General features: G+C 36.8%; 2 protein-coding genes across 8 annotated transcripts in view; one reads left to right on the forward strand and one right to left on the reverse strand.

Moving 5' to 3' along the window:
- MACROD2 (mono-ADP ribosylhydrolase 2) overlaps nucleotides 1-23,330 on the forward strand; it is a 2,330,645-nt gene that overhangs the window by 333,912 nt on the left and 1,973,403 nt on the right.
- Nucleotides 8,107-21,845, reverse strand: FLRT3 (fibronectin leucine rich transmembrane protein 3). 5 transcript variants are annotated; one of them, XM_059892643.1, is made up of 4 exons: nucleotides 21,519-21,845; nucleotides 19,552-19,689; nucleotides 12,665-13,405; nucleotides 8,107-11,654 (listed from the first exon to the last, which is right to left on the reverse strand). In XM_059892643.1, the coding sequence occupies exon 4, from the start codon at nucleotides 11,609-11,611 to the stop codon at nucleotides 9,662-9,664; it is 1,950 nt and encodes a 649-aa protein (XP_059748626.1). In that variant the 5' UTR covers nucleotides 11,612-11,654; nucleotides 12,665-13,405; nucleotides 19,552-19,689; nucleotides 21,519-21,845; the 3' UTR covers nucleotides 8,107-9,661. The 5 variants fall into 5 exon arrangements, with proteins under 5 accessions (XP_059748626.1, XP_005214138.1, XP_005214137.1 ...); XM_005214081.5 differs by lacking the exon at nucleotides 19,552-19,689 and having other exon boundaries at nucleotides 13,205-13,405; XM_005214080.5 differs by lacking the exon at nucleotides 19,552-19,689.

Raw genomic sequence — 23,330 nt, forward strand, 5'->3', positions numbered from 1 at the left:
GTAGAAACTGGATTGAAATCCAGATTTCTCTAATTAAAAGACAATGCTCTTTATCATAATCTCTAATATCAGTTGTACATAGAATTTAATAGCGTGTTCTTGTACGTTTAGTTTTACACATTTGGAGTCAGCATATTCCAGTGAAGACAGCAATGTAGAAAAGACAGGAGATCAAGAGTTAAGATCTTTGCAGCTGCATTTGGAATCAAGTTGTTTTTTTGAATTTTAATTCTGCCATTTACATTGTGTGGTGTTAGGTGAGTTGCAGAATCTGTTTGAACTTTACTTTCTTTTGTGAATTGGAAAGCAAAGGAGATAATTAATGTGGAATACTTTGTAAATGGTCTAAGTAGTTATCATGAAGTTGATGTTGATACTCTTGTGTTTGTAGAATGGTTTACAGTTTGCAAAGAGCTTTCAGAAAAGTTGTCTCAGATGATACTTAGTGATATATCCCTTTGAAGCTTATTCATTCTTTTACTCCTTTATCAAAGAAATATATTTTTGAGGGTCTATTAAGTGCCAGGCATTGTTCTATATGTTGGGGTAATTTAGCAGTGAGGCAGCAGGAGAAAAAAAATTCTTTGCTTTCATGGAATTTGCATTTTAATGGGGAATATGGATAATAACACATACATAAATTATTCAGTATGTTTGTGGCCCCATGGACTCTAGCCCACCAGGCTTCTCTGTCAATAGGGATTCTCCAGGCGAGAATACCAGAATATGCCCTCCTCTAGGGGATCTTCCAAACCCAGGAATTGAACCCAGGTCTCCCACATTGCAGGCAGATTCTTTACTGTCTGAGCCACCAGGGAACCCCCTATATTACATAATAGTAACAAGAATAAAGGTAACATTTATCTCCTATATGTTGAATACTATAAGCCATGCTCTCTCCAGTAGTTAGAAGCATATTTTGATTCCTAGGTGTGCTTTTCCATTATGGACTTCTTAAACACTGTAAACAGGTTATAGTTCAACTGCAAACTTTTTTTTCCCAAATTTTGTTTTGTTTAAAACAACAAAGGGATAGATTTTTCTATTTAATTGTTATTACACATCATTAAAATTTATGAAAGTTCTTTTAGGTAGCTCTAAGATTTTGTGACATATTGGCTAAAATTATGAAATTAAATGTAGATCTCTAATACCTGTCTCTATTTCATAAGTCTGGTAAATATACTCTGAATAAGGCATTTCAGTAGTTCAAAGATTATTTTTAAAATAATTATTTAAAAACCATTAAATAATGTTGGCATTTTTTTTTTTTTTTTTGGTAGATAAATTAGTAGTATTCATGGGTTTTATGCCTCAAATTCAGCTCCAAGTTTGGTGAAAATTCTCAGTAATCTGGCACTTCCCTCCTGGGTCTTAGAAGACACAAAAGAATCATGAGAAGGTGTTATAGTGAATTCAGACAGAAAGATTTGTCTGCCAACTCTGAGTTTAAATTTACTGAAAGCTGCAAGAAAGACAAGTGTTTTTCTCAGGATAGTTTCCAGCCGTTATTGACCACTAAAAGTCATCACTCAGCATCTGTAAACCTTGGGATGCAAATTCACATTTGCAGCATTGAAATGGTTTGAGATTTAATCCTAAAAAAGTCTTCTAATTGTTACCCCAGTAAAAGGAAATAATTTTTTTATGGAATGAGAACTCAGTTTTAAAGTTATTGAAGAAACATTTCTGCTATTTAAAGAGAGTGGTTAAGAGCTCAAGCTTCTGGAGCAGACAGGATCCTTCTACCACTTGCTAACTATGTAACTTTATGAAAGATTCTGTTACAGCTCCAGCATATACCTGTGTCTTTCCCCTCTCTCTTCTCACTCTCACCATTTGGTTCCATATTACTCTTTCTCCACAGAGTGGCTAGTAACTTTATCACAACTGAAATCTGATAGTCTGATCCCTACGCCTCTGTCTTCCTCCTCCTCCACTGAGACCCCCGTTACGAACCCTCCCAGGGCTTCTCTTACACTAGAATGAGGTCCGAACGTTCTGCCATGGCCTCTGCCTACCAGACCCTTCAGGGACTCAACCAGGTCTGCATCACTGCTCTCACCTCTGCTCGCTCACTGAGCCTGAGCCCCCTGACATTTTTTTCAATCCCTAAATTCACTAAACTACTCCGAACACTACCTCATTCTTCGTGTGGTTGACTCTTTATCCCTTAGGTTTTATCCCTCACGACCCAATCTAAACAGGTTTTCCTATTATCCTCATTCAGGCACCATGTTTTCTCTTTCATGGCATGTATAAGATCATGTCATGATTTTTTGTTTTATATTCATTTGGTTCTTGATGAATACCTGAATTCCTGCCTCCTCCAGTTATAATCCCCATGTCTTTTTAGTTCATTGCTGTATACTCAGACCCAGGCACAATAAATCATCATTAATGTTGAATGACTAAAATATCTAATTCCATAAACTTTCAAAGCATTAATTTTCTCATCTGATAAATACAATGTAGTGCCGCCTTCTGCTCTCCTTTCTGTTTTGTGTCTCTTTCCATCTGAGGGTTTGACCTCCTCTCTGGCCCAGCTCCTGACGGCTTCCTCTGAGCCCATTGCAGCCCTTTACTTTTGGATTCCAACTTCCCATGCTACCTGTTAAGTTACTGTGTGAAGTAAACAAGATTAAAATATTTAAAATAGCACCGTGCTTGACCAAATCTGCAGCATCTACAGCAATGGTATGGTCACCAAACATTCATTAAGAGCACTGTATGTGTGAGACATTGCTAAAGTTTGTAAAACATATTTTTAAAAGATAGCTTTGTTAGACTTTTGTTTTACCTTATCTTTACCATTTTATTACTGTTAGCATTGGTCTTCACATCTCAGAAATTAAAATGTAGAATTCCAGCAGTGATTCCATGCTTTTAAATGGAACCTTGATATACATGAGCCTCAGCTTTGTAATGCCACACTTATTAGAGCCATGATGTACATTCAAAAGGGTAATTGCTTTGGGTAGTCATTTCCTAGACTGCACTCCCCACCCCCTCAACCAGCTGGCATTGAGAGAGAAGCACGGCTTTTTTGTGTGCACACAATGAGTCTCTAAAATCCCATTATCCCCAACCTCCACATGCTTCCTTTTGAAGTCTCTTAAAAATTAAAAAAACAACAACAACAAAAAAAACACCTTTCAAGACAGTCCTAAAATTAATTTCTAATCTCATTTCACCCATCTAGTATAAAAATGAGATGATGGGTAGGAAGTGGGAGGGCTCTAGAATGTGATTTGCTTACCCCTGGAATTCTATGATATTTGTGGGAAAGCCTGGTAAAGTTTGCATGGGTGGGTAGACATACTTCTTCAAAAATACTCTGAGATAAAGTTAGATTTAAATCTATTTTGATGTCCAGAGAATAGAAAAATGTTAATTTGGTTATTCCAGTTCTTTTTCTTTTGTCTGTTCAGAATGTCTCTAGTAGTTTCCACGGACTTCTCAAGAGCAGCATCCTTTTAAACTCTGATCTTCTGTTAGAATCCTCCTCTGCACTCCTTTTCTGCTTTGTGTCTCTTTCCACCTGAGGGTTTGACCTCCTCTCTGGCCCAGCTCCTGTCTGCTTCCTCTGAGCCCACTGCTCTCCTTTACTTTTGGATTCCACTTTCGCATTGCTACTCTGCTTCTCTTAGCATTTTCTACCACCTTGAATTAGTGGACATCTTTTCCATGAGAATGACACCTTCCCTGTTACCTGTTCCATCTCTTACTGTCACTGTTTGATGAAACTGGAAGAGGAGAGGGGTGTGGAATAGAGATAGTTTCAGAACAGTTTCCCTGCCCCTGAAAGACCTTTCCTTGACTGTGTTTTTTCCCACCACTATTCAAAGTCCTTTCTTTTGAAGTTCTTATTTTACATCAACATCATCTAATTCCATCGTCGTCTCCTCCTTCATCTCTAGGCTGTTTCCCCATCTTCCTTAAGGCTTGTTCTAAAAGCCTTCCCTGCGTCCCAGTCCTTTCCATCTCTGAGTGGTTGTTTCCTCCTCGCTGGTGACTCTTCCAAAATGGCAGCTTCTCAGTCACAGGCTTTAACTTCCAGCATCGTAGAGTCACAGCCACAGCTTGGACCACACCTCTTGTCCATCTCAGATTTCTTTACTCCTGTTAAATAGGCTCTCTGTCCTCATTGTATGTTCCTAACTCTATATCCCATCTCATTCCTGAGGTCAGTAAAATCTTCCCATTATTCACTTCCTTTTTCTCTCTCTTGATGGATCAAGATCCCTTTACCTCTGACGTTCTTAGAGTAGAGTTAATCATTATTTCTGTTTTCTTTATCTCTCATTATCCTGCCAACATCACAGAGGCTTTTTGTCTCCTTACTCTGCTGACACTGCTTGAGGATCCCTGATGGTCTCCTTTTTTTCGTATTCAATTTCCTCTTCCAAGTCTATATTCCTGACTGCCTTTTGGACACCCTCCTTTTTAAAAATGTTTCTAGCTCCTTGATTTCATTATACTCAGTATTTTCTCATGATGAATTCCCCGCTTTGTAACTCATCTTTTCTGTTTTTTGTTTTTGTTTTCGTACGCCTCTTTCCTCTTCTGTCCCTACAAAGGGTAGGTGCTCCTTTGTCTGCTCTCTGCTTGCTTTCTGTTGGTGATCTCACTCATCCTCTTAACTTTGGTAATCAGCTGTTAGGCATGGATTCCCTTCCTTGTTGCTGAGGATCCATCCCCACACCCTCATTTCCAGAGGAATAACATAAAAGCACTTTAAACCTAAGGCAATTACTATTTATTGTCTAAATAGGGGCACTATCAAAGGCAAAGATGGAACTATTCACAGGCAGCCGGTGTAAACCTGTACTGTGCATATGGTCACCTATTCAGACTCATTCCTGTTATTCTAATCAGTGTCAGTGCTCACCAGCATTTAGTTACTCAGCTGAGAATTATCTTCAGGTTCAGTTTTTATTCTTTCTTCAGTTTCCAGTTCCTATAAGTTCTCCCTTTCCTGTGTCTTTTGAATTGCGCCTTGTTTTAAGACTCCATTTCACTGTTCAGGCTCTTATTTCCTCTCACCTGGAATGTTGCATTGATGTCTAACTTGTACTCCCAGTTTTTCCTTTTTTTTTTTTTTTTATCCTTCATGCGATATTTATTTCTATAAAATGTTCCTAAAGCACATTGATTTTTTTATGCACTGCTTAACAACTATTGTCAGAGAATGCCGTGAAGACATCTCAGCTTGGAATTTAGCACGCTTAACTCAGTTTAACAACATAAAACTTGTTCAGCTTCATCTCCTCCAAGCACTGTGTGTTTCAGCTGGACTGTCGTCTTTTCCCCCAAACATCTCCTGAATCAGTGGTCCTCAAACTCAGCAGAAACACCTTTGAAATGAAAAGTATATATAAATACTCAAACTTAACCTGAGAGATTTAAATTTAGTAGGTCTGTATTGAGGCCTGGTTAAATTAATAAAGAGCCTCCCCACGTGATTCTGACCAAAGCCAGCTTTGAGAAGCACTGCCTCTGTTTTCCAGCCTCTGTGACTTTGCTCCATTTTCTCTCCAAAACCAATATCTGTTTTTCTTGATTTCTCCTTAAATATTTTCCTATCTTCTAATACCAGTCCTGGTTTTACCTCCTTCATGAGGTCTTCTTTTATCCATCCAGATAGGTGCAATAGTTTTGTCTGTACTGCAATCACAGTAAACTTTCACTGGATTATTTGTTGTCTTAGGATCTCTAGACAGCACACTTCTTGAAGGCCAGGATCCTACTATTTTATAATATGCAAGCCACTGAGTAAGGTCATTGGCTGTTGAGAGTTTTTTTTGCAGAGACATTGAAGTTCTTAAGAAAGTGATTGATAGCCATGAGTTATTATTATTATTTGCTAATTTAACCCAAAATCCCAAAGCATAAAGTGCAGTAGTTTTAATTCCTGCTGCTGCTGCTAAGTCAGTTCAGTCGTGTCCGACCCTGTGTGACCCCATAGACGGAAGCCCACCAGGCTTCCCCATCCCTGGGATTCTCCATGCAAGAACACTGAAGTGGGCTGCCATTTCCTTCTCCAATGCATGAAAGTGAAAAGTGAAAGGGAAGTCGCTCAGTCGTGTCTGACTCTTAGTGACCCCATGGACTGCAGCCTCCCAGGCTGCTCCATTCATGGGATTTTCCAGGCAGGAGTACTGGAGTGGGGTGCCATTGCCTTCTCTGAGTTTCAATTCCAACCCTATGCTAAATTAAGATTTGCTAATCATGCTAAGAAGGAGAAAGGAATAGAATTTTAAATGCCACTTCTGTTTTCAGGGGCAGATGAGCTAATCTTAAAGAAAATTTGGTGGTGGATTGGTTCCCTTTTAACACCCACTTTTCAGGTGCTTTAAAGCACGTGGGTCTCTTTGGATTCCTCCTGAAAACTGTCATGTTGGCATACAGCTATAAAATGTGCTTTACTCAGAAAATGTGGTAAGTAAAACTGACTTTTTTACTAGTTCCTTTGGCACAGGGGAATACTTTAATAAATAGGCCTCACTGAAAGATAAAGCAATGTTGTTTTTAATAGGGAATGAGAGTGTAAGTATAGTGATTTAATGCAGTTACAAATGCCTGCATCCAAAACCAAAGTTTTGATTTTTGTCAAACATTCAGCAGGGGAGTGATTTTTTCCCTTATTTTATTTTTTTTTGGTAGCTTCCCCCATTGTACTCTTGTTAACTGTGTATGGTGTATATTCAGAATTTTTCCCTACATTTTTCTTTGTTAGTACCTGATCAATAAAAATTGTGAACATTCAGAATAGATGCATATGTTTCTATTATATAATTAGTGTCCTTGAGGTGGAGATTTGTATTATTCATTGAAAGTATATATATATATATATATATACATTTCAACAAAGTAGTTGTATTTCATAGCAAGCTTAGGTAAAAGAATAAACTTTTACCCTTTCAATGTTTTCTTTACTTGCTAGTGTAAAATGTATTTCTGATTGATCCCAGGTAAAATAATCAAAACACATATTCAGTTCAGTTCAGTCACTCAGTCGTGTCCGAATCTTTGCGACCCCCATGCACTGCAGCATGCCAGGCTTTCCTGTCCATCACCAGCTCCTGGAGTTTGCTCAAACTCATGTCCTTCGAGTCGGTGATGCCATCCATCTCATCCTCTGTCGTCCCCTTTTCCTCCTACCTTCAATCTTTTCTAGCACTGGAGAATGGAATGGCAAACCACTTCAGTATTCTTGCCTTGAGAACCCCATGAACAGTATGAAAAGGCAAAAAAATGCATATATACATAGAACACATAAATTTTTCTGTGCTCATGAAAGGTATACTAACTAGAAAACAGTTCTTGGCTTTTGGCTTTTTATAAACTCACAGGTTTATAGGGACTTCATGGAACCATCCAGCTTTGCCCTGACTTCTGACAGAACTGTAGCTAGACTACTCAAAACCCCTTAAAGCAAAATCAAACTTCCTTCAGATAATGTTCATTGTATTCAATGTTAATCACATTTTCTTTGCTAGGTTATTCCTAGAAAACAGCTACCCTTCTTAACAGTAAGTCAAAGGAGAAAGAATTGAGATACATTTGAAGATGGCAAATGGATACTGAATGAGGCTTTATAGGCAGCTGGGGATAATTCTTCGCAGAGTAGTAGGGGCAGTGATACCTGGCAAAATACATGGGAACACATGGCTCTCTGTGCTTGACCATCACAGTGTGTCTTATGTGTTGTTGACCATTGTACTGTTGGCAAGCCCTTCGTCTCATTTAGTCCTTACAACAACCCTGAGAGGTGGGTGGTATTAACAGTCCCAGTATATAGACAGTATAGACAAGGGCTCTAAGCTAAGGAGAGTAAGTGGTTTCTTTTTACTTACCTAGTAAGTGGCGATCTGAGATTTTTGGATCCTCTGGTGCCAACTCATACTACCAAAAAGCTATTTTAAAAAATAACATTTTTCAAAAACCACCTTAAAGTATCAGCCAGGACAACAGCAGCAGTGTACAAAGACCGAAAGGTTACAAAAGCACTTCTGAAGTTTTTTGTAAAGAGTGTTCCAACAGACTGTTAGGATATTTGTTTATGCATGAAACACTGAAGTAAAATGATACACAAGCTCAAGATACTGCTATTTTTTTTATTGGTAGCCAACATTTATTTTTTTTTTTTGCCTAGAAAAATACATGGGGATATTTAGGACTACTGTGCTGGGCAATTTGCTACTTTAGTGATAGGAACATAATCTTGAAAAAGCAAACACGATTATTTTGTACTTTTTTTTGTTTTATTCAGCAATAAGACCACAATTTTTCATATTTAAGGAAGTATGAAAAATTTGTCGAGTTTTAAAAGCTGAATACATGTAGCGTTGGATCAAGGCACATACAAGACTGGCCAAAGGGCGTACAATGCACTTTGGTTTTTTGTTGGGAAAAAAAAAGTTATGGCAACGGAAAAGTGATGAGGTTTTAAACAAGTCATAGCTCACAATTCAGTAGGAAGCTGGAAAAAAATGTTACAAGTTCATTACATAGTATCTGGAAAACTGTGACAGTAATGGGCAGTATTCTTGATCATTGTGAAAGTAAATCGAACATTTATGTACAGTGTTAAAACATTTCACATAAACCAGATCTAAATTTGATTTCCAGTATTTATTTTTCTTTTAAATTCTCACTTATTTAAAGTACTACTTTCTCTTCACTGTTGAGGGGAATTGCTTGTAGTTAGACTACTCTTAAAATGCATTTAAGCTTTTTAACTTCCTTTATGATAAAAACATTGTAAACACTAACAAATGTGTCTTTAAAGTTGACATTTCAAAAATCAAGATAGTATAGGCAAAACCAAAATGGAATTGATACTTGTGTTTGTTACGCTATGTGAGTCTAAGTTTTCATGTTTTTTCCTAAGTACAAGTTTCCCCCACTTGGAAGCACGCTTACATTATTGTTTTTGTGAAGTCCTTTATTATCAAAGCTTTGTTAACAATGGCATTAATAACAGCAGACTTCACCCTCCTTTTATGCCAACTGATGTATTCAGTTCAGAAGATAATGTTTACTTTCTTAAGGAGGTCTAATTTACTTAGCATAAAAATGGAGCTATGCAGCAAGTCTGATATTGCCCATTACTTCACATATTTTGATTACTGAATACCACTGGAATACAAATTTAATAGTTGGAACATTATTTCATAACTACTTTTTGAAATTTAATTTTTCTCATTCAGCCAGTTTTTTTTTTTTAACATTTTATTAATACCAAAGTGAAAAATGGCCTGTGCTTATACTACAAGGATCTCATGTGATTGCAGTCCTGATTGTTCAACACAGCAAGAAAATTCACTTTCACAGTCAACAAGTCATCTTACTCAGTAGAACACAAAGTAAATGGTTTATAACTTCAATATTTGCAAGGAAAATACAGTACAAATTACTAAAAAATACTAAAATATAGAATTGTGTTCAGGCATCTCCACTACATCAATCGCAGCAGTAACCTGAAATTTGAAACTTTTAATAAAAAGTTCTTAAATATAAATTATATGGCAAATGTACAGTACATTGCTTTTTCTCAGTCTCTTTTTCCAGTGTTTTGCAGTAGAACAGGGTTCCTACCATCACCTCCCTTAGGTTTAAAAAAACCAAAACATGGTCTGCTGCACGTCCTCCAGCATCATGAGTGTGAGTGATCTGAGTCTGGAATACCGCTGTCTCTATAGCTTCGGTTACTACTGCTTTCACTGTGATTGTTTTTGTACAGATTCATTCCATTAGGAGGAAATATGGTGTGTATTACAAATTCTTCCTTTGAGATGGGTTCATTGCTTATTGGTAACATCTGAAAAGAAGTCTCCCTGATTTCCAGGATGGAGTTGTCCTTCTTGGTGCCAGCTTCCGCGTAGTCGTCCTTTCTTCTCCTCCCTTTGCTGTACGCACAGTTCCGTGAGAAGAGGGATCCATTCCTATGAACGTACCAGCACACCAAAGCGAGCAGGGCGATGGTCACCAGGGCCACAGCCCCGCCAATGATGGCAGCCAGTGGCAAATTGGGGTTTTTGTAAGGTTCTTTCTCTTGCTCTCGATTAAGGGTGGTTGTAGGGTTGTACATTCGAAGGGGTGCAGTTTCAGTCTCAATACAAACAGGAGTTTCATCGAATAGATAGAGGTTACTGGTTTCCATGGGAACCATGCAGACTCGATAGGGTGAATCAGGCTCCAGGGCTGTGACCAAGTATTCGCTGCGTTCTCCTGTTACAATTGTTTCAGTTATAGATCCAAACGCTGGGCTGTGGTCCAGTTTGAGCCAGCTGAGTCTTAAAGCCGTCATAGGTAGGACAAGTTTCCAAGAGATATGAATTGTGTCAGAGGTGACAGATTTCACAGTAATGGTAATTGTTTTTCTTGATGGAATCCCTGTGGTTCGCTGATCCTTAGTGAGTTTGGGGTTCTTCGTGTCTGGTTGTTTGGTCACAGGAGCTGGCCACTGTCCTTGAGCAGGATGCACTGTATTGGGCGTCCCGGTGGTTATCTGAATGGTGCTTACAACCGGGTTGTCCTTACAATCAAATAGTTCTGCATTGAGGTCCTTGATAGCCATCCCTCGAACCTTTTCTGGGGCTTGGCACATGAGCCCACGCACATTGACCTTCACAGGTAGTGATTGTAACCAGTCACGTACCCATTTCATCTTGCACCCGCAATACCAGGGATTGTTCCGAAGAATCAATTGTGTTATATTGTCCAAATCATCAAAGATACCCTGAGGTAAATTACTTAGGTTATTATTGGACATATCAAGTCGATACAGCTGCCTCAGATAAGAAAAAGCATTTGGGGGCACCCTATTGATATGGTTATCTTGAAGATAAAGCTTCCTCAGGTTTGTGCCTGGAAGGTTTACTGGTGCAGCAGTCAGGGAATTCCGTACCAGTGAGAGTTCTGTTAAGTTGACTAGGTTGAAGAAAACTTTATCACCTAATCCATGGTTGTTCAGCAGGTTTCCATCCAAAACCAGGCGTTTTAGGCTAGTGAGACCTTGAAGAGATGGTGATGAGATGGTGGATATACGATTATCATCCAAGCGGAGCTCTTCTATAGTCCTGGGCAAACCCCAGGGGATTGTGCTAAGGTGATTACGAGACAGGAAAAGCAGCCGGAGATAGTTACTGTCTCTGAATGCCCCCTCTTCAATGCTAACAGCTGAGACAGAGTTATCATCTAAATGTAATTCTTCCAGATAGGGAATTTTTGAAAGTGAATCATAAGTGATGGTTCTTATGTTATTTTCTTGCAGATGTAACTCTTTGACGTACTTTGGTAGATTGGTAGGAAATTCATCTAAACTGTTGTGATATAGGTATATTCTTTCTACTTTCAGCAAGTTTTTCAAATCTGATGGAATCCCAGCATTATTTATTTGGTTGTTCTGAAGGTAGAGAGTTGTAGCATCCTCTGGTATTCCTGTTGGAATGGATGTCAGAAAGCGATCGTTACAGTAAATGAAACCGGCATCGCAGCGGCACACGGATGGACAGGGTTTAGCCATAACTGATAGCGGTGCCACCTGGAGGAACAGCCCAATTTTAGTCCCAATGAGGAAGATGCTCCAGGCTGGGCTGATCATGGTCAGCAGTGTTGAGGTCTTTACACAAGGTAGTTTCAGAGCCCTAAAGTGGGGTGAGTTAAAAAAAAAAAAGGCAACAGAAAACCGTCAGACCAGTATACTTAAAATAGAATTCAAAATAGACGTGAACACTGAAACATCTAATAATCACTTTTATTAGTTAATTTTTTTCTTGCATGCTGAGGGTTTTTTTTTTTTTTTGCATGCTAGCTAGCCATGAACATAATCATACAATATTTTTACCTTAAATATTTCTGGTATTAGAAGTATTTTGTCCCAAATCTATTTGACTTTGAAAGTTTAATATAGTTTTATTGAATGTTTTAAAGTATTCTCATAGCACTTTATGTCAATTTTGTGACCATTGGCCAAGCTAGTCTGATTTCTAATTTTTCCTTAATATTCATAATGAATTGACACATAGGAATATGATTTGTTATATTTAAAGATAATAATGTTACTATTCTTAAAAACCAAAATTTTATATCTGCTTTTTACATGGTAGACTGTACAAGTATAGAAATGTGTAGTAAAAAAATCTACTCTCATACTATTCAGGAATAGTTACACACTTCTGGAGATCCTGAATCCCAGTTAAGTCAATTGCTTGCTTTGATTATTGATGTTATTTTTCTTTGATTATTAATATTACACATTGTGAGATAGGCATTTCCAGCACAAAAATAAGAAGGAATTGTTTTCATTTACTTTGGGGAAGGAAAGATTTATATAGCTAATACATCTATCTTATCTAAGTGGAAAATTCCATTTCATGTTAAATTCTTTTTTTCCTATTTTACTGTATGTTTTGTAGTACATAGTTAAATGGGTTTATGAACATCTTTCATTATATTCTAGCTCATAACATGTTTTCACAATGTATTTATCTTTCTTCAAGTTCTAATCTAAAATATGATTCACCTTTCTCCATGGGTGGAGAATTATAGATTTATATTTATCTAGTATGTAATATAATTTCTTCTACACCTTTAGGTATTAGTTAGCCTTTATAATTTCAGGCATGAAAAGAAAAGACTTTAATATTTTTCCTACCTTATTGAACGATGTGAGTAAATTTTGCGTGAGTGAAAATCCAATGCACATATATTATTTTCCTGGTGAGGGGCTGGGACTTATAAACTCTTGTTTAGTCCTTGGAAATGTTCTTCACTGTTTATTCTATGCCGCACACACCTCCAGATCAGGCTTGCTGTTGTCAATGAACATTCCAGCTGTGGTTCAGCGTGGTGGGCAAGCTCATTAAAGTAGGGACCAGAAACAATTCAGGTTCCTGTTACTGTGTAGAACACATGGTTTCCTATTTTTTTCCTTTCTTATAGAGTTTCTGTGTGAAGGTTCCTTTTGTGTAGCTTAATTCCCTTAGTGGAAATTGCTCTCTTTGAAATTCTTATTGGCTCTTCTGTGCAATGTGGTCAGAGATAGTAACTTCAGATCCTCATGAAGAAAGCCATTCATGATGCTAAGGCCTGTACAGTAATAGGTTTTTCAGGCAGTTACCCCCCACCTTTATTCCCATCCAGGATTATCCAAGTATAAACTTTGTACAGTAGCTACATCCTGAGGTATGATTACCTGCTGTGAAATAGCTATTTCCAGCTTTTGCTTCTTGCTGCTTTCTCAGAATATCTGGTGCAGTCACAGGTTATGCAAGAACAGGTATTCTTTCAAGAGGTAAAGAAAACTTAATTCAAATATTCTTCATGGGAAAAATGGAAGCATACTAGATTTCCTTTATATTTCTGTTCCTTGAAATACACTGGACCTGAGCATCTCCTGTGAAAGTAAAATGTTTTAATCAGCTATTAACAAAGAACTTTAACATACTAGAGACATTTCCTAGAAATTTAGCTTCAATTCTTTCTTTAGGCAACATCTTTCATCATAGTAGTTGTTGAAAAGGGATAAGATGACCTCTTTCTCTTTTATTTCCCGTCTTTCTATATAAATAAAGTGGGAGCCAAAGTTGAGTTTGTCACAAAATAATTTCAGTTGTGAACTGACTGCTAGTATGACTTTGAATTAAACACAGAAGCAAAGCTTTATGCAAAAGACAATAAGCCTCTTCTATGGATTTTGAATTCAGGTCAGGGCCAATCTTTAAAATTTCTCTTTTATATCTTATATAAAATGATAAAGTGTGCAAAAAAAAGAAAATAAGTACATGAAAGAGGTAAGCAAAGCCACAACTAGGATTGTTTTTAATGAAATGCCATAACTTTTTAGATATTTCTGAACATAGTTTTACAAAGTCATATAGTCTACAATTTAAAGAGTTGAAAAGGGTTAGAAGTTTTCTTTTGATTTGCTCAGTGTCTTGTTTAATTCTTCCTACAGGCCTCAATGTTCCCTATTGTGGAATATGGGCACTACCACCTTCCTCCTTAGAACTATTTCTAAAGGCTAATTGATGATCTTGAAACTCCAGTTACTCAGGTATTCTTGGCCAAAGGCAGTGTAGAAGTTCAAGTCATAACATTTTTTGAGAAGAATACAATTTTTAACAAAGTAAACTTGAGAAACTGTATTTGGAACAGAAAGGACACTATTTCAGTCTGTCTCCTTGTAATGACCATTAGGAAAGCATATCAAAACCTGACAAGGCATTTCTCTCAAGGTGGGAACAAGAACGTGTCAGTTTCCAAAGATTATCTTTTTAACTTCTGAAAGAGGCTTACAGCTTGACCAAAGAGACTCATGAGTTTAAGGATGGCTGCTTTGTCCATTATCTAATATGCATGAAGATTTTGGGGGGTGAACAGGGGAGGTGGGTAGTTTCAGTATCTGTTATGTAAAGTTACCTACTCAGGGACTTTCTATACAAGTAAGTTACATTAGGGTATCATGGAAATATTTGACCCTAAAAGTAGAAGCGATTTGTTTCTCCCTCAGTAATTACCTTACATCCAACAAGGATAGCATCTGTTCCAGAATTCAAACAGTACTCAAAGTGAATTTTAAATAAGGCCAAGATTTGTGTTTCTGGCTCTCATTAAAAATTCGGATTCTTTTAATTTGTCACCAGATATCAAGACTATCATAGACTGAACTAACAGAAGGATACTGAAAAAAATTACAGATACATTTAATTTATTATTTAGGAAACGTGAAGTAGAAATAGCAGTTAGCAGATGGATAAAGTAGTCTCTAGTGAGTATTGCAAAGTGCCCACAGAGGAAAGTTTAAGTGATGTATTGCTTAATGTGAGGTTTTACAAGTAATGCCTTTAGGGCTTTGCTCATTATTGTTGAATTTCAGTGGAGTATTTTCTTGAACTCTTGCTTTCTTGGTAAGTGAAAATGGAAAACCAAGCTGTGAAATTAATAATTACAATGTTATTTTAAAAAGTATCTTCTGTCAAATGTTTTCTAAGCTTGAAAATTATTCAACATATAAAACAATTTGGTAAATTTAAGAAAAAAATTTAAAGCAATTTAGGAAACAGTTACTTTTGTTAAATTGCATTAAAAACTAATTAAAACCATTATAAAAATCGCACAGAGAACCTGCTTAAACGGTTGCCAATAGGCAGGCATTTCTCCTACCCCAGGGCACACTTTAAAGTTGAGAAGATGAATCTGATGAATGGAAGTCCAAAGTTGTTGGTCAGCCTAGAGTATGTACAAGGTGATGATCATAATAAGCAGAGATAAAGCTGGTAGCTGAAGTGTAAAGTTTTTACCAATTCAAAATCTAATATGTATTGGTTTTTACATTTTCAAACCAGAGAAAGAAAAAATATTCTACACTGGTATGAAAAGGAAGATTAATTTATTTTTGTTTGTTTAGTTTTACAAGTGTGAAACTGCTTCCTCTGCTCTATTTGATGTGCAAACTCACATGGCCATGAATACAATGGTGGTAATAACGTGGGATTAACAGAAAGCCGAAAATCTCATTCAGTTCTTGGAAAATGCCGTTCTCTTCTCCCCAGATTGCATTAAAACAAAAGGCAAAAATACAAAACATATTTCTCTGGAGAGGATACTCGTTCAAAAATGAAGATTCCTTCACAAGTTCCTACTCCCTTTACTCAAACAGTCCAATGCATGCGTGATTTTGTTTCATATTTTATATCTTCTCTTGCCTTTTTATATTTAAAAACTATAGTGCTAAAGAGATTTGTTTTATTTTGCATATTAGAGGCTGTAATGGTCTTTCCATCTGAAATAAGCAGCTCTGCTCCCATGTTTAGACTTCCCTGTTTCTGAGCTGGCTCTACGTATTCATGCATATAGAGACATTGTAGTTGAATGTGACTGAGGAAAAAAAAATGACCCCCACTGGCATGCACACTGTGGCCAGGTTTCCACAGCGTCGACTTCAGAGGCTTTATGTCTGCATAGGCTTGAAAGAGGCCATTACTTCTGAACAAAAAGGAATCGATCTTTTAGAAAAATATTGTTAATGGGGTAACTTGGGGGAAAGCATAAATGGAGCCCTGGTTACTTAAAGGAATGTTTAAAGTTAAAAAAAAATCATATCATTACTTAAGTATGTAGCATTTAGAACTGTAGCAAAAAGAAAAACATAATCACCGTACTGGTAAATTAAACTTATAATATCGATCTTCCTATCAATTTCTTTTTATAAATTAAAAAAATATGGATTTTTAAAAACGCATTTATAATGTAATCACATCTATGAAAAGTCACCGATTTCCATGATACACTTAAAAGACGTATGTAAATAGATAAGGATGCTGTCATTTTGAGATATTTTAAGAAAACTAATATAATTGAACAAGTTGTATCTGAATAGAATACTGGTATTTATAGTCAAGAACATGAGGCAGTCTATATGTTTATATGATTCCTTCTTTGTTACTATTTTGGAGGTGGGAATGTTTGAGATGGAAAGGCATTTGATATTTCTTATGTTTTGATCATTTAGATTAAGATTATACGTTGATAGTGCTAACTTCCTAAATCCTTTATTTGTCCCTTTGATTTGAATTGATTTTTGGTATGAAATCATTGCTCTAAAATAAAATCTTAAATTGAGTAGAGAGTTTGGGGATTTTAGTTTGTTTTTAATGATTTGCCTCATATCATGGTCTCTAAACTATCTGGGGACTTTTAAATATATTAAATTTAAAAGTGGAAAAGTATGTAGAACTTTTAATCGAAGTTAACTGCATTATTTTGAGTAAAACCTTGAGACTGAAGAAAATACATGATTCCTCAAATTTATCCAAGTCTGTGAATATTTCTGGGTACTGGAATTTATACAATCATAATTTAAAGTATTAGGAAAGTAATTTATTTATGAAGGCTTAAACTGCTGCTAGAAAGCTCTACAAAATGATCAACCTCTGAATGTTAAGTCTTTGCAACGACAAATAGTATTTCAAATAACCTATGTGTATGGTTAAACTGAAAAACTGGAGTATATCAGATTAGTTGGTAGTGACAGCAAAATGCTTTCTAAGCAGCCTGTCTGGTAGTTAAATTTTCCACGATCATCAGATTTCAGGAAAGTTCCAATTCTTTTGTTTAATGCCAGGCAAGCAGAAGGACCTCTAACTCTCCTCTTGAGAGTCATGAAGTCTGAAGGGTTTGCTGAGAGGGAGGGAAGCAAGTGTGCCTTTCCTTACTTGGTTTTATCCAGACTATTTTCTAGCCTAGAAGATTTGTTTCTTTTATGCAAATAGGGGATGAAAGTTCTAAAACAAAGGATTTTCACTTTCTCCTTTTGTGTTACAGGTTCTTTTCCCCAATAGGTTTGTGATAAATGAATCTAAATCTGCTTCATTTATTTTGGCTTGTAAAGTTAAATCAAGCATCCTTAAAACAAAAAGGGAAACTGGGATGTTATCTTTCATCATAGTGAAGCCTGTTTCCTTACATGATATTAAGCCAAACTAAATAAGTTAGAGAACCATGGCTTGTAAGAATGAATAAGAGATTAATTTAGAGGTTGGTAAAGGTGAGCAGTTGAGAGCTTGGGGCAGGGAACAAGCTTTACGTTTGCATTGACTTTTAGGCAATTGCAATTAAAATTACGCTTATCCTTGTTAAACTGCAAACATTTTCCCACTGTGAGCCTGATATTCCTTCTTCAGTGTGGTGAGTACAATTTGCTTGATATGCTTTAAGTTTCTAATAGTCAAGTTTCCATACTCTAGTACAACAAATATTTAGGTCTGCTGTGTGCCATGCACTGAGCTGGAAAATGATAACATCCATAATCATAAAAAACATCCTTTTTTTTTTTCATGTCAGAGTTGCGTATTGCTGATTTAAACCATTAAAGAGGACGAAAATCATCAGCACATAAACTGATCAATCCACAGTTCAGTGGTGCACTTTAAAAATGGGGTTTAACCAAATGTGGTCTCTGGGTTTTCTTTTCAAAGTTGCCACGGTAACTTGTGCACGTGAAAAGTGAAAGAATAAAGAACAAAAGCTGTCATTGTCTCATCAGAGCAATTTCTCCTTTCTTGCATTTAAGCAGACTAATACCTGGAGAGAGCTTTTTATGCATTCCTGACACTTGATTTGGGGGGCTAGGAAAGAGATTATGTGTATGTTAAACAAATACAACTTTAGCTGCTGCTTAAATTACAGTTTTGTTCTTTTTTTACTTAAAATCTGTTTTCTCTAGCTCTCTTGTCAACAGACATCAAAGTCCTGAAACCAGCTCTCCTATGCAATATAAACATGGCTTTCAATTTGTTTTTTTAATGTGATGTTTTACCAAAGTCAGTGATGTTGATCTGCATCCTGAAACTGGAAAATGCTTTCTGAAATGTATATTTCTGTTTTGGTTTTTAAGAGGCAGAAGGCTTTTTCCAGGAGACATTTACAGACTATCTCTTAGTTAGAAATTTGTTTCTTGACTTGTGATAAATTTTTGAAATGGTGGAATGTTAGAAAGAGTTGACAAAAGGTCCTTTTAATGTTCTGAAGAGAAAACTGCACTTTGGAGAATTAATACTGCTGAGAGATTTACTGTAGAGTTTTTGCCCGCTGGGGGGTGGTACACTCTACCAGAACACAGCTTTCAGAAGCCGCAAGTCAGATGTTGGCTGCTGCCGGCCACTTTTCCTCTGGCTTAATTACAACAAAGCCTCCCGATGAGAACAGTGAAGGCCTCGGGGGCACAAGGTGGGGGTGGGAGGGAAGAGGGAGTGAGGGGAAAGAAGGGGAGAAATTACAACCTTTGAAAAATTTATTGAATCTTATTTCCCTCGTTGGCTTCATTTATGCTGGCCTTCATTTGACTTTCAGCAATTAGTTATAATGCTATTACAATGAACTGATTGAATAAAAGAATATTTAAGGGAGTTTATTCAGAATTTTTAAGTTAGTCTTGGATCTTGGCATTAAGCACATTCTTTGTTATGTAGCCCACCCACCTTAAAAATAGGGGGAAAAGTTAACCACTGAAATGGCTAGTTTTAAACCTTTTTTTTTTTTTTTTCTGGATGATCAGATTTAATCTAATACTGGTATGAACATTGGCATATCAAGAATAAAAACATAAAGAAGAAACATTCATATAATATTAATACAAGGCAAGTCCTCTGCTACTGATTTTTGTTGGGTTTAAAATTGTTCAAAATAATCCAGAAAGAGGAGGAAGCCTTAGGGTATGTGGCCAAGAAAAGCAGAGACAAATCTGCGGTACACTTGTGTGTTTAAAGCTGATAATTGTATTTTTCATCTGGAGACACTGAGTGTTCATTAGGGTCTTGTGTCCCTAGGCAAGAGATGCTGAATGTAATTGGAGTTTCTATTTGATTGGGCAATATAGGCTAGAGAAGAAACTGGGGTAAAGATAATTAATAGCTTGCTAACAAAGTCTGACAGCCACAAGATTTCAACCAAATTTATTTCACACCGCTTCATTTAGCTCTGAAAAAGTTTTGATAGAATTGGAGGCTCCTTAATTAACACTTGGAAGCAAAAGAAACATACCTTCTATTTTACTGCCACGTTCAGTTATGACAAATTTTCTTACTGTTTTTCTTCTTTTTGAAAAAACTTTACTTGCTGCCCAGTTATATATTTCACAGATGTTAATGTTTAGGAAGTGTTTAATTGGGCATTCTGAACCTAAACATAATCGATTTAAAATGCAGGGGGGGTGGGGGATGAAAAGCCCAATTAATAACATAGTATTATACAGCACAATTAATAACTGATAATTAGTATTATACAGTATTATATACAATATTAATGAATTCATTATGTTTATTCATTCAATAATATCTTTGCTGAATCTTGGGTTTGATGTATTTTTGGCAGCATTCTATTTAAAAAAGAAATTAGACGTGATTTTCCTGTTTAAATACATGCAATCATGTTTTTGCAAGCCTGTTTTTTTATTTCAGGCTAATTAATATATCTAGATATGTGTGTGTGTGTACATTGTATATACACATATATCTGCAAACTAAGTGGCATATCTCTGATTTAATCTTACAGATTAAAACCTGGCATGTTATTATTAATATTGGTAGTAGCGGTAACATTAATATTTTGTAGTACTTTTAAAAGGTTAATTTCTTTCTTTCCTCATTTCAAAAGAGATGGGTATCAGTCATCTGTGACTCTGAGGTCCTGTCTGAAAACAAATTCATTCTTTATGTTTATGCTGGTTAGGATATTCCTGTGTGACTGGGGATAAATGAAAGGCATAGCCTCAGCCTGTGCACTATGATAGTGTCTTTATTCATATTGTTTCCCTAATGAGGGAACATACGTGTGCATTTTAGAGCGGATCGATTTATTAAGAAAATTTAAAATAGCTAATTGTTAAAACCGTTAGAGAATTTGGTTCTATAATTGGCACATATCAAGGCTTTTTTTTCCTTTTTCATTCTCAGGAAGTAAATAACAATCAAACCCCCAGATGTTGAGAAAATATAGGCCTGTTGCACTCTTTATTTCTATTCAACCATTTTGTTTCAGATCTAATTCACTGAAAAAAAATTTTTTTGAGTAGATACATTTAGGTAGTTTTTGAAAGCTTTGTGGTATGAAATATTTCTTTCAATGTAAGATTTTCCTATTATAAGTTGCAAGTGAATGGATACTCTTCAGTATCCCACTTGATGAGGCTCTACTCATTTTTCCCCCTGCCACCCTGAAATCCCTGCATACATCAGGCTTAGCTTCCAGGCTGAGCTTTGTTAGTTTTTCTGAGTAGACTTTGCCAATTACTATGCTAGTCACATACCACATTTGCCCGAGCAATGGATTTTGGCGTTCTGCTGGAGAGGGGATATGGTTTGTAAGAGAGTTTCCCCTTCCTCTGAGTTGAATTCACTAGTTGAGATTTGCAAGCCTGGAATGCTTGAAGCAGCTCTGGCAGGATAGCAGTGCAAGCTTTAAAATCTAGGTGTAGCTGTTAATCCTTGCAGAGGCACATAAGTCTCCAGGAGTAGCTGGGTTAGCTGTGAGCAAGATGTATGCTTTTCATGTACTGCGTACTCGTGGGCTGAGGGATTATTGATTTTCTTTCACAGTTATAAAAACAGCAATTGGTGATCATACCACACATACAGTACACGCCAAGTTTAGCTAGACCTTTCGCTTTCCTCTCTGAAAAAAATCTGCCTTGTGTTCTTTAACATTTAACTTTCCAACTTATCATTTTCCATAAGCCTCTTTTCAAATAGCAACTACACGAGACATAAGATAGCCATTTATCATTATTTTTCTTTCTTTAATGAAAGAAAGGTTTCAAGAAACTTCTTGCATTTGGCTCTTACAGTCCAATTTTTCCTTGCTGGCTTGCATGCACACACACTGCTCGTCCTGGTGACAGAGCAAACGTTCCTATCTGGATGCCTCATGATACCAAGCCATTCTTTTCTAGAGAGTAAAACCGAGCAAACTTTCTGGGACCAATCATAAGGAAAAACATGGGAAACACTTACCAGGAAGACGAGAAAAAGCAATCCCATATATCCTGCTGCTCTAGCTGTAATTCCACTGCCTGGGAACTGGAGTAATAACCCTCCCCCTCTGCCCAGCTCGGAATCCAGTCCACACAAAGCCCACGGCAGCTGCAGGCTGAGCCGGTCGCGTTCGGATCACTCCTCCACTGAGGAGCAAGTGGGGGCCAGCATTTCAGTTTGCTGCACAGCCCACCTCCAAGTCTGAAGTTAAAGCTTCACCTCGCAGTGGTTGAAGAAGGGGGTGATGTCATAGATGGGCAGGACTTCGCTGAGCTCGCGCTCAGTGAGGTAACTCGGGGATCAGACAGATGAGCTTTGCCGACGCTAGAGGGGGTGAGAGCAGCCAGAATGAGGCGCTTGGCCTGGTGGGGCTGGGATGCCCCTGGTTGGTAGGTGGCCGTTTGGGATTGCAGCCTCTGCTGAAGTTGACTAGAGCAGGGTGGTGGTAGCAAGCTTATGAAAAATGCAAGACTGCTAGAAGATTATGTGTTACAGTAGAAAGACACGGGTTATTTTTATTTCCAAGCTGTCTGTGTTAGAAAGGAGTTAAGCAAAATCATATTTTCATTGTTGACTAGTTATAATAATGTTATCAATGTGAAGGCTAGTAGCCCCAACAGTGAATATTTATTCAACAAATGAATAGAAAGCAGGTTCAAATAAATAACTAATTGATTTAAGGGAAGGAAACAGGAATTCCACAAGGGTAAAAGAAAAAAAAGATAACTAGTTTTTTTTTTTTTTCCCCCTGGAAGTAATGAGTAAGTTATTGTTTGTATGTGTTGGTTTTAGAAAGTGAAACTATTTTTCATATACTCCCCAGATTATTTGTACATCTCTTTAGAGCCTAGTAGATAGATTTTTCATATTTAAAGGGACTCTTCCTAAACTAAAAAGGTTTTGAAAAATTAAATAGAGTAGTTTTCTTTCTGATATGTTTTTGCTTTGAACATGAGTTAAGATACAGACTTAAGATGCAAACATAGAAGAAAGAAAAACCTTTCAGAAATAGTTTTACTTGTATTCAAATGGTTGTATTTTAATTTATGTATATGAGCAAACTCTGGGCAATGCAATATCTAATTAGCAGAATTATAGACTTTCTATTTTCAATTTTGATTTTCATAGACTGGTTTCTACTGTTTGAATAACAGTTGCTTTAGGCCTATACGTTTTCCACTAAGTGCATTTCATTTTTTAACGTCATTGGGAAGAATTTTGCTTTTCTATTTACCTGGAGGGCAGTATCCTTAAACTCATATTGTCTGCTTTATTCTCAGAGGTTCTCCTTTGTGCTTTCTAAAAGTTTCTGTGAGTGTTTGTTTCTGAAGGAGGCTAGCTAATTGTCTTTCCCAGGACTATTTGATTATGGTCTCTTCATTAGTTTAGTTTATCTATTTACATGCCTCTTTGATAGCAGTTTGGCCTTCTGAGTTCCTCTCCGAGAATGAATGATATCACAGTAGAAGGGGAACTCTTGATAAGAGGTATATTGACCTCTATTGTTCTATGATTGCACTTTTACTGGCCTCTGAGGGCAGACCCAATAAATACAGGAGGTTTAGAATTCTAATGTTTGTTGAAAAGCCAATTTCTTAGAAATGTTAGGTAGCAAAAGTTGAATTGAGATGCAGCTGCTGTATGTTTAGAGGAAAGGGAGGTGGCACTAAAGATAATCTCTCAGCTAAAGGATGGATTTCTTTTTCTGCTACTACAAAATAAACACATGGGTTAAACTGTTTTATGAAATAATTCTTTCTAGAAGCTATTTTCAGTTGGGAGTTGATTATA

Source organism: Bos taurus, chromosome 13 (genome assembly GCF_002263795.3).
Source record: "Bos taurus isolate L1 Dominette 01449 registration number 42190680 breed Hereford chromosome 13, ARS-UCD2.0, whole genome shotgun sequence".
Lineage (NCBI taxonomy): Eukaryota > Metazoa > Chordata > Mammalia > Artiodactyla > Bovidae > Bos > Bos taurus.

What these genes read in the sequence shown, in the direction of transcription:
- FLRT3 (XM_025000665.2), bottom strand. Translation starts at nt 11,611, where the DNA reads ATGATCAGCCCAGCCTGGAGCATCTTCCTCATTGGGACTAAAATTGGG.